At 34.3% G+C, this 12,148-nt stretch overlaps 1 protein-coding gene across 14 annotated transcripts in view; it reads left to right on the top strand.

Annotated features, from left to right (window-relative positions):
• Positions 1–11,644, top strand: part of dlg1 (MAGUK family member discs large 1) — a 1,569,679-nt gene extending 1,558,035 nt beyond the window's left edge. For all 14 annotated transcript variants that reach the window (XM_072523856.1, XM_072523863.1, XM_072523859.1 and 11 more), the window contains 2 exons: positions 6,368–6,459; positions 8,534–11,644. In XM_072523856.1, the coding sequence (XP_072379957.1) occupies positions 6,368–6,459; positions 8,534–8,640 (199 nt within the window). In that variant the 3' untranslated portion in view covers positions 8,641–11,644. The remainder of the gene's footprint in view (positions 1–6,367; positions 6,460–8,533) is intronic.
• Positions 11,645–12,148: the final 504 nt, after the last annotated feature.

The following is a 12,148-nucleotide window of genomic DNA, read 5'->3' as shown; positions in this document are numbered from 1 at the left end:
AGTCCAATAATTAATGAACAACTAACTCTTGGTGGACAGCAAATAGAGAGAGTGACAAAATATAAATATCTGGGAGCTTACATCAACACAGAATATTAGATCCAGACCAAGAGATCCGGGTACGAATAGAAATGACAAGGGCAGCGTTCTTAAAATTTAAACAATTGTTCTGTGACAAAAATCTGAATATTGCGCTGAGACTGAGGTTTGTTGAATGTTACGTCTGGTCGCAACTATTGTACGGGGTAGAAACATGGACACTAAAAGCGCAAATAGTTAAAAAGATTGAAGCCTTTGAACTTTGGATATACCGGAGAATGTTGAGAATCCCATGGACTACCAGGGTCACCAATGAGGAAGTGCAGAGAAGGATGGGTCGAGACAAAAAATTGTTGAGAACGATAAAAGTACGCAAGACTGCATACCTTGGACACATACTAAGAAATAATAAATATAGTCTTCTGCAGGTCATCATGCAGGGTAGAGTCGATGGCAAAAAGGGAATAGGTAGAAAGAGGAAGTCATGGCTGCGAAATATTCGAGACTGGACAAACATGACTGTAGACGAATTATTCCACGTTGCAAAAGACAGAGAAGCTTTTAAAAATGTGGTCGCCAACCTCCGGTAATGGGGACGGCATAGGAAGAAGAAGATCGATCCTATTATATAGTAAACATTAGATAAATAAAAAAATTTACTGTATATTTAATCATCCAGTCTATATTTCCTCAAATAAAAGTTTATCCATAAATATATAATAAAGTATATTCATACATATAAAATAATTTTTTGGCAATATAATTTTAATTGTTCTAACCTTAATAAAATAAAAATAAAACGATAAATCGAGTTTAATTAAATTACCAAAATCCGTAGAATAAAACAGGCAAATATACTGAATCGTTATATATTTCAAACATAAAACGGAAACACATTGTTTTTATTAAATAAATCAGGAACTGAAATGAATTTATTACTTTTATAACAATATGCACTGTTGTCATAAATCTAAAATTATAGTTGTGTATTGTAGTTTAAAACTTTTTATTTAATGCAAAGAATGATAAAATATTTTGATGGTATAAATATTAAAACATAAATTCTAGAGTAGTCTTCTCTTTATTGGCGCTTACACAGTTTATGTACGCTTTAAAGAACGTCAGACTATATACATACATATATAACAACTGTTTGTTAAAAAATATGCATTGAATATTTAAATGACTTTTTCCTCTTCGAGCTACCTTCATTAGTGCCTACACCACTAATGAAGGTTGGTTATAACCATTGTAAATTCGTCTCTATCTTCTGCTTTTCTTAACCTTTGTGTCTTTACGCATGTACCTGTGTATTCTTGGTAATTGTTTTATGTAAATCATTGACGATAGTATAAATATTTTAATTCCAGCTTCTAGTCTTTCCTAAAATCATTTAGAACGAAGAGATTTATAATAAAAATCAAAGAAAAAAATGCTTATAATATATTAAAAATACCTCAAAGTTTTTACACCATTACGTCCACACCCGTGGCACCTGGGTAACACTAATGTTTAGTAAATCATGAAGCCGTGTCTAGTTTTTTTTATAATAAAAGTGATATAGAAACATAAATAAAAGTTGCATTTCAAACACATTGTCCGCCCTTACTTATATTTACTGAGTGTTCGTTACATAGTGGACGATTACAAACATTACATGATGTTCGTGTCTTTCTTAGCCGCTTTTTCGCTAAAGACATACAAATGTAGCAGTTTCCAACAATTTTGTGGCGTCCAGTGGAATCTCGAAGAAGTAATGACTCTGCTGTATTACTTGAATCTGTAGGTAGAGGTTTTCCTAAGATACACTCAATTCCTGACCTTGATGAAAAATTTCGATATACATTTGGTACTTTAGATCTAACAGAAACTGCAGGCATCACTTATTGTTTCCCTGTCTTGTAGAAAAATTCTACGCTTACTAGTTTCAGTAGAACTCTGAGGATTATTCCCTGTATAAATTATATAGGTTGCTACGCAAGCTACGTCTAGGATATTGTAAAAGAAGGCTACTGGCCAACGTAAAGTTCTGCGTTTAGTGGAATCATTTTGTCTATGTTGTCTACGCCTCCTTTAGTTTTATTATAGAACTTAATTATTTCAGGTTTATTTTTTGAGCTTCTTGCATTATCGTGATCATGTATTGTTGACAGCAAGATAACGCTTTTTTTTGGCACATAGGAACAAATGGTAACACGATCTGCACTGAATCCGTGTAATAACGATTCAGGCTTACGCTCTGGCGAAGGCACCATTTCTTGTGGAATATACGGTTTGTTTCTTTTCAAAGTACCAACTAATGATAAATTCCAAGACAACAGGAGACGGGCTAGTGGAAGAGTTGTGAAAAAATTATCCATTGTTATGTTTCGTCCAGACTTTTTATATCGGTAACACAAATCTTTTAATACGCGTTCATCTTGATTAGTTCCACGTCTAGTTGAATTTTTTCAGGTATAAATTTGTCCAGTGGATACGAATTATGATGCCATACTTGGCAGGTCTGGCTGGCATGTATTGCGTGAAACGTGTCCTATCTCTAAAAGGCAATAACTATTCATTCACAGTAAGACAATCCAACGGTACATAGTTACGACGTAAATTATCATTGAGAAGATGGAAATTATCTGTGATAGCTGCAGCTTTATCATTTTGCAAACGTTCTGCTCGCGTTTTGTCATTGTCAAACCGTAGGACTCTGCTGATGCTCCAAAAGCGATTTATACTTGCGTGTTCTGAATTCAAATGCCGTACTCCTGCTGTATAAGTATGCATCAAATTCTTCTGTTGTGAGTGACTTCCAAACTTTTCCAGGTTTGTCGGGGTTTTCAGCAGTATACTTTTCACAAACGCCATTAGCTTTTCGATATACGCGTATAATTATGTCACACATTACGTCACTAAAAACACATTTGAATGTATCTCTAATAGAAAGAGTTTTAGTAGAACGTACTGGGTCCGTCTTTTCACGCAAAGGTTAAGTTTTAGTATTCGACTTGCAGTAAACGCTTTTCGTTGCCAAATCGTTTTATCTTTTGCAACCAGAACATCACTTTGGGAAGAACTTCCTTGAAATTCATCAACATCTTCATCACTACTATCGTTGTCGTCGGTATCGATTTCAATCTTATTATTGATATCAGTAAAAACGCCGTCTACGTCAGAAGCTTCATCTCCATCTGGTTTGCTTTGCGGATCCTACTCCTCATCTGATTGCTGGTTTTTGATATTTTTGTCTACTTACTCATCTATGTCGCCTATAAATTGTTGCAAGTACTTCTGTTGCTTTTCATACGTCATTCTAAAATTGAATGATCTAGATATAAAACATTGTAAAAATAAACCGTAATAACTTACCTTTTAAATTCGCTAGCACTCACTTCTCTTCTTGCCATTATTACAACATAAAACACGCATGTAGTCATAAAAATATTATTACTTGTAAGCACAGTTAAATGAACACTAAAAGCAAACAAACAAAAATGCCAAGCGTCTGTTATTTTCGGAACGTATAAACGAAGTTTACCAAAGGTACCTGGGTAGTACGGGTGTAGACTACCGTAGCAGGTACTTGAGTATAGACATGACGGTTTAAAGCGTCTGTGTGTTTAACTCGTTCCAGTTGCGAATGTTTTTTTTTAATGCAATAAAACAAAAAAGGAAAAAAAACATGACAGCTGTTGTCTTATGGAAAGAGTAATACAAAGAAACTCTTTACATATGCAAAAAAATACTGTGAAGGGAACTTGAAATAAACAAAACGATGAAGTTTACTCACGATCGGAGATCACAAGGAAGCCCGCGAACTAGTGCCAAGTATCGAACGAGGTCATTATTTTCCCCCAGTGATGGTTTGGTGGGCTATAACGTTAAGTGTCCTATGACGGCGTCAGTTCTTTACATTTTTGTAAAAAGGGCGTTAAAAGAGAGGCGGGAAATTATAAGCGGGACATTTTGACAAATGTTTGGTAAACCACAATATATTCCAAAAAGACCATGGATGGATATTCCAACAGGATAAACTACACAAGGAGACACGTTATCTCGCAAACTCTTTACGGTAGTTCTGGAACATGCTTTCAAAAAATTGGAGTGGGATGCCAAAGGAATCAATCAAAGGAATCTCTCCCACCTACGATTTGCGGACAACATTGTTCTGATGACAGAAAACTTAAAAGAGATTGGAACTATGCTTACTGAGTTAGATGCCGCCTGTAATAAAGTTGGTTTGAACATAAATTTTTGAAAGACACAAAGAATGACAAATCTGGTACCAAGCGAAAATCCAAAAGTCGACTGCAACGAAATAGGATTAGTTTATAAGTATAAATACTTAGGTCATGAAATCCAAATTGCTAGGGACAACCAAACTGCTGAACTAAAAAGCAGAATCAATTTAGCATGGGCCGCATATGGAACTCCTATCAGACATCCTCAAGTGCGACATGCCAAATTATTTGAAAAAGAAGACGTTCGACCATGTGTGCTTCCAGTCATGACGTACGGCGCCGAAACACTTTTCTTAGCCCAGGCTACAGCAACCAAACTTGAGTAGCCCAAAGACAAATAGAACGCTCGTTACTTGGACTGACTCTTAGAGGCAGAGTTAAAAACGAAGAAATAAAAGATGTCATAGAGCTTATAGCATGGCTGTAGTGGAACTGGGCGGGCCATGTGGCCAGAATGGATGACGGGCGGTGGACTCAAACCATGTGTGGAAACCACGAACTGGCAGAAGAAGTAGAGGTAGACAATCTACACGATGGATAGATGACGTCAAAAGAATCGCTGGGAATTGGCTGCAGAAAGCTCAAGACCGACAAAACTGGAATAAATTAGAGGAGGTCTACGTTCAACTTTGGACGCAGAAGGCTGGATGATGATTATGATTCCAACAGACCAAAACTACTCAACAGTAGTTTAAATATCATCTACCCGACTTTATTAGTAGTGACCATTGGTCGTCAGCCAGTTTAGACCTTAATCCACTCGACTACAACTTATGGTAATTGTAAAGAAGTCACCATTATCTGGAGTCATTGAAGCAGGTGCTGGTAAAAGCTATGGACAATTTTCCTGTAGATGTCGTCCGTACAACAATCGATGAATGGCCTAACAGAGTTCGGTGCTGTTGTAACAATTAACTATCCATCAGAAATGGTGGACAGCCAATGTGTTACAATATAAGTAACCTCAGAAAGTTGGGAGTCAACGTGTAACAATAAAACTCCAACCTTCTTTGAGAGCCAATTGTTTTCGTGTGAGAACATCTTACTTTAAATGCAACGCTGAAATATGAGCTTGGCTGGGACAAATTAAACAGGATATTAACAAATCACATTTATTGCACATTAAAGAAAATAAAATGTTTTAATATTAAATAAAAATAAAGCAAATCCTGCCTATAGCTTTAGACATATTTTAAATTGATACTTATGGCTTCGTGCATCACGAGGCTTCAGAACGTTCCACCCAACAAGTGAGAACAAGAAAATTTTATTTATGCCAAAAAACTAAAATGAGAAATCTTGTTTTAGCGACTGCATGCGTTTTAAAGATTTTCTTGTAATAGATAAAACAATTTTTTTGAAGGACATAGCTGATGGCAAGAATAATTAAATTCTACATGCATATACCTACGTATTTAAATGTTTGAAAAAAAACATGGCTTGGAGATTAGGTTATTTATAAAACAAAGAGGAAATTAAAAAAGACATAACATAAAGGTAAAAAAACGACCAACTAAAATATGAAATGAAATTTATACTCACCCCAGAGAAGAGAGTTAATATATAAATTAATTTATGCACTAAGACATCAGTTTAAGAAGATGAAAAATAATATAAAAACAAGTTCCTCTTTCTATTGAAGCGAAAACTGACATGACAGAACGGAGTTGCGTATTGAGAAATCTATTTCATCGACTTGAGGTAGGGCATAGATAGTTTATATGTCTGTGGCATAGAATAGAATGGAGTAGATATGGGGTCTAAATACGGGGAATAGAATCGAAATAAGTGAAAGTTAAAATTGGATAATAACAGAAAGATTATGGTAGTATATTTAGTAAATAGAAAGTTGGGAGTAGAAACTCCAACAATTTTTGGAAGAAAAATACTACAACAAAAGAGAAAGTTAACAATTGGATAATACCATTCTCCTTTATTTATATAGTCTGTAAAGGCGAAGACACAGTAATAATGTTTATGGCAATTATATAAACTGTCTGTAATAGGTATATAAATGTTATTTTTGACAATTAAAATGTGTTTTGTTTATTTTTATGTATCACTTGTAGCAGTAGTTATTTACAAGTTTATATTTTTAGGGAAATGAATAAAAGAATGACAGAAGAGCAAGCCAAGAAGACTTTTGAACGGGCAATCAAGATGGAACAAGAATTCGGCGAATACTTCACAGGTAAACTATTTTATTATCATTATTAACAACGCTTTAAAACAGATTTAAATATGTGAAAATTCTATTTTACAATATTTTTCAAATTATCTATTAGATCGTAAAAGCAAATAACATCGTAAAAAGGAAAAGAGGCAGACCAAGAAAAAAATAGATCCAGCAAGTAATATATGCATAGAGTTTCAGTGAAAACGCACCATTGGGTTCTATTTTGCGTTAATGCCTTTACCTCATTCCAAGACTTTCCTTGACCTCTTATCTCGTCCATGATGGATCTTTGTACTGGGCGACCTCTTTTTCTTCTTCCTCGGGGATTCCACTCTAGGGCAATCTTATCTTTGCAATACTGGAATTATTTTTTCTGTGTGTGTGACCAATCCAACCCCACTTTCTGGACTTTATTTGATGTTCTACCTTTTTTTGTTCGGTCAGGTGTATTAGATCTTCGTTTCTGATGATGTTAGGCCAGAAAATACGCACAATTCGTCTTAGACATTTATTAATAAAGACCTGCAGTTTATCTGTAAGGGTTTTTGTCACTTTCCAGGTTTCACATCCATAGAGTAGAACAGACATGACATTTGACTGGAATATGCGGATCTTTGTCCTTGTAATATACTCGCCAGATCTCCAAACAGGGTTGAGCATGCTGAATGCTTGTTGAGCTTTTCGTATCCTCATACGAATATCGTCCTCTCTACCTCCGCTTTCTGTTATGACACTTCCAAGATACGTAAAGTTTTCCACATTTTCAATCTGCATGTTGTTGATAGTAAATAGCGTATTGTTTCTTGCATTTACTCTCATTAATTTGGTTTTACTAATATTGATTTTCAAACCTACTTTATTGGCTTCAGTGGAAAGCGTTTCCAATTGATCAGCCACATCTTGGAACCTTTGTCCTAACAGGCTGATATCTTCGGCGTATTCCAGATCACTTAGGCTTGTGGTTAACGTCCATTGTATCCCTCTTGTATCGGGGTCTAGTCTGGAGAGAACATGTTCTACTGCTATATTAAAAAGAAACGGAGAAAGCACGCATCCCTGTCTGACTCCAGTCAGTATGTCAAATTCGTCGCTGTTGATTCCATTGTGTGTCACGCTGCATTTTGCCTCAGTGTACAGTAACTTTATAATGGAAATTATTTTATGCGGGGTGTTTCTTCAGTCTAAAATTTTCCATAAAACATCATGAGATAAGCTGTCAAATGCACGCTCGAAGTCAACAAAAACCATGTATAGGGGTGAGTTCCATTCAACCGATTATTAATATTATCCTCACATTATAAATGTAGTCTATGCAGGAGGATTCTGGTCTAAAGTCTGCTTGACCAGCTCGAAATTCAATCTTGTTTGTTAATCTTTTAGGTATGATGGTCGTGAAGATTTTATTTATTACAGTAAGCAAGGTTATTCCTCTCCAATTTTTGCACAGTGTGAGGTTGCCCTTTTTTGTAAGCTTAATAATGTTACCCCTTTTCCAACCCGCTAGAATGCGGTTTGTTTCCCACACCTCTAGGATTATGGGGAGCAAAAGTTCAGCAGTTAGATGCGGATCAGTTTTAAGTATTTCGGCAGCAATGTTACCGATTCCCGGAGACTTATTATTTCTCGGAGATTTGATAGCTGTACGCAAGTCTACATTCTGCGGGTTTTCGACAATTTCATCTGCATTTTCCCTGGGCGTGCCTAGCATCTCCTGAAAATGCTCTTTCCATCTCTCTACTTAGTCATTTGTTGTAGTAAGTAATTCGCCTATCTTGGATCTTACAATGTTTGAACAGCAAGTAATAGAGGCGGGAAAAGTCAAAAATCACTCGAGGAATTGAAAATAATTACAGGAAATAGAAAAGAATGGAAGAGGTGGGTGAATGGAAATTAAAATAGTTAGCCCAAATCAGACACCTTGATAGAATAAAAGTAAGGGGAGAAAGAAAGAAAGGAGATTTTTTTATTCGAGCAATTTTCATGTCGAGCAATTCGTTTTCGAGCAATTGATTTTGAGTAATTGCGTTCGAGCGTTTTTTTATATAAAAATATATTATAAATATAATTTAACTTATTTTCTGTTCAACAGCTGTTGTACAAGGCGATACTCCCGAAGACATCTATAACCAAGTCAAAGAAGTAATTAAGGAACAATCAGGACCAAACATATGGGTACCAGCCAAGGAGAAACTGTGACCTTTGGCCCCACCTATATGGACTCTTCCGGCTCGTCCACAACGGCTGCACTGAAGACGCCACTATTTAAACTAATATAAGATCCCCAAAATCCCTGTAGCGAATAATCGCTTAATGTTTTCAAAATTGTGCACTGATTTTTGATCAAAATTTTACTCAGGTGTTTGTGTTTATTCATAAAACATTCTTTTGAAATTAATCAGGAATAATAAATCCTAGTTATTATTTCAAGTGATATTATTTCTAAATGAAGGAAATCAGTTGCGCAATTTTGACTCACCCCCTGTATATCGTTGTTTGATGATTGAAGAGACACTGTGGACGTTTTGGAAAATATGCCTATAACCTGCGTGCTTGCGAAATGAAACAGCTCAGTTTTACTCGTTTGTTTGTTATCTTTGAAGACTGACAAGCGTTGATATCAGCAAAAAATGTACAATGTAAATTAGTTTTAGTAACGGGTTAGATGCTCTAGTTATCCCTTTTTTTAAACAGTACCTTCTGTAATTGTTCTTTAAAAACAGCATATCATTTTTATTTCTGTCCTCTCCCATTCTCTGTTCATTAATATCTGATATTGTGTTGAAGATTTGAAAAGAACTTTTATTTTAATCATTGTAGTGTATGTGTTGGATGCAAGTACTTTATTTTCATGCAACATACATTATTTAATCTTGAAAAAATAATTTCATATCCCAGACACATCCGATGTTGTTTCAAATGTCATATTTTTACAAATATGTGATGTTACTGAGTCACTGCCCAATACTATCTCAGTAGAATTTACAAAGTGTCGTGTGAAAACAGTGGTGGATTACTAGCTACCCTAATCAGCCTGTGTAGTTGCAAGAGAGAGGAATTCTTAACAACTGACACCGGTATTCTGGAAATTTTTGCTACTAATTAGGAACTTATATCTCACAATTCCTAGATTCGAAGATATTCCTAGACATGGCAACTCTGGTCCATATTTGGCGAAAAGTTAGTAGTGGTACACAGGGAGTGTCATTAGGATGAGCTGTTAACTTCTCGGTCATATGAGTGACATTTGTGCCATGTGACATGAGAACCATTATAACTGATAAATAAGACAAAAAGCATCAAACCTATGCTGTGGTGGCCAATCGTGGTCAAGACCAATAGAAATTTCCCGATTACTGATATTTACAGTAACTTTTAAAATTTTATTAGACGAACTTTTGTTCAATTTATAATATTTAAGTACTTTACGTTTTTAATAATATTTTAAAGAAATTTTGTGAAAATGTGTTCATGTTTTTCTGTTATTGCTGATATGAACCTTGTTTTCTTTAGAGTTTTGTTATTGACAAATACACAAGTAGATGTTTAAGATTTAAGATAATCTTGTTAGAAAAATAAATCAATATGGTTGAGCTCACGTACAGAGTAAATCAAATATGAAACTTTAGAATGTAATCAACTGTTTAGTATTCTTGATATTATATGAAATACTAATTTAAGACTGTATTATTTCATTTTTCAAGTTTATTAAGTGACTAATGACAGTTTGACGTGGGATACGTCAAACTAACCTAACATAACCTAATTGTTGCTCTTATAGTTGCATTATTTTGATTTACCCTGTAATACAAATCAATCACTCCATATTTAAAGCTTGTATAGATGTGGATAACCTTCTCCGAGCCCCAAAATTTTGCAATTGTGTTGTGCAGTGTAACATTAAAAAAATGATCACTTTTGTATTTAATAATCATCATAATTTTTCTAGTAGAGCGCGTGCACTATCATGTAATATACCATCTGTATTTTTACTGACTGCATTTCAATATCTAATTTCACAAACATGAAATTTTAACAACATAACTATGGAAGGAACTAAAATTCGATTCAGATAATCCGCAAATGTCACTAGCAGCATTTTTTTTATTTTTGATTTATATTTTCCCTCTTTTGACTTGTTCTTGTCATCTCGTTGAAATTTATCATTCAATTTCCTTGGAATATACACTGCCATCTGCTTCTTCATTTTCTAATACGTTTTCTTCTACTAGTATTAGCGCTTGTATATTTTTGTCCGCTCTTGTTTTAAAATTGTGCTCAAAATATGTAATATTTTGAGAAACAGCAATCAGGAGCTGCAATGTGTAATATACCAAACAAATGTTGTTAAGTTATACTATACTTTTATCGTTCTTAAGGATATGTCGGTGTCATGTTCCAAATTATGAGAGTCACTTTGCTTTTTAAGTGATTTGCATATTCTTCTAGAACATAAACAACTGAAAGCTTGCGTATACTCACACACCTTCACGCAAGTGTGGTTGCATTCACATTATTTGGCATCTATATTGACTTAATACACTATCAATATTATTTGATCTGTCTTAGTTTCGTGCAAATAGTGGATACACCATAAGTATTACATGTTCTCCATAAGCGGTTCTGATGTTTATGAAATACATGGTAATGATCATTGTTCGTGGTCACTGCTGTTTTAGACTATAGATTTTTTCAAGCAAAAATCAGTTTTGACAGTTTACTAATCAGTTTAGTATTGAAATAAACCACATCATTAATCTGAATCAAATGTTATTTCTAGTTATATGGTACAAGTACCATTAAAAGCAATTCTTATAAAATGATACTGATAAATAGACCTGAAATCTTCTATAGTCCAATTATTGTAATATTTATCAAAGTAATTATGAATACTAAATGAAAATATAGTCAAATTTTGAAACATTTATAATATTCGATTGTTATCTGACATATAGGTAGTTTTATCAATGTTTTTTGTAGTGTATGTATATTTACATTTTTTCGATGATGCGAATATATTAATTTAAATGAATAAATAAGTAAATAATGAAAGAAATGGACGATTAGGAGAGAATAATGAGAGAAGAAAATAATTGTATATACACAAATTTATCTCTGTGTAGTATATTTGACAGGAATCTGTTATTATTCGAAAAAGTTGTCACCTAACTTATTTCAGTTAATAAAAGAAATTTTACTAAAACTTTTTGTTTTATTGAATGCACACTACAGTACGTAAATCTTTCAGCTGGACATATGTAATATACATTGAGGTAAGTGTGACAACTGTGCTTCCTCGAGTGTATGCTAATATCCCACCACACTAACGCCGGCTCCACACATGGGGGCCAACGTTGGCCCCAACAGCGTTACACGGCCGACACAGAACTGGGTTTATGCTCAAAAGGCTATTTCTCATATAAATAAATAATATACACATCTGGTTTTTTCAGTACCTTTCAGGCATCCAAAAAAAATGTACTTATCTAAATATTTTACAAAAGTATATGCTTTTAATTTTTAAATAGGTATAAATTGTCGTAATAGACCACCGTCGTTTGGTCATGTACCTTTTCAAATATGTATTTCCGTATATCGGCTGTGGATTAAAGTCACGTTTGATGCAGAATATAGTCAAAATAGAAGGCTAAGAAATTTGGGAATTTAGTTATTTAAAAGAATAAATGGGATTCAGAGCCTCGACGTG

This window comes from Diabrotica undecimpunctata, chromosome 2, assembly GCF_040954645.1.
Source record: "Diabrotica undecimpunctata isolate CICGRU chromosome 2, icDiaUnde3, whole genome shotgun sequence".
Lineage (NCBI taxonomy): Eukaryota > Metazoa > Arthropoda > Insecta > Coleoptera > Chrysomelidae > Diabrotica > Diabrotica undecimpunctata.
This window is presented reverse-complemented; position numbering and strand designations above follow the sequence as displayed.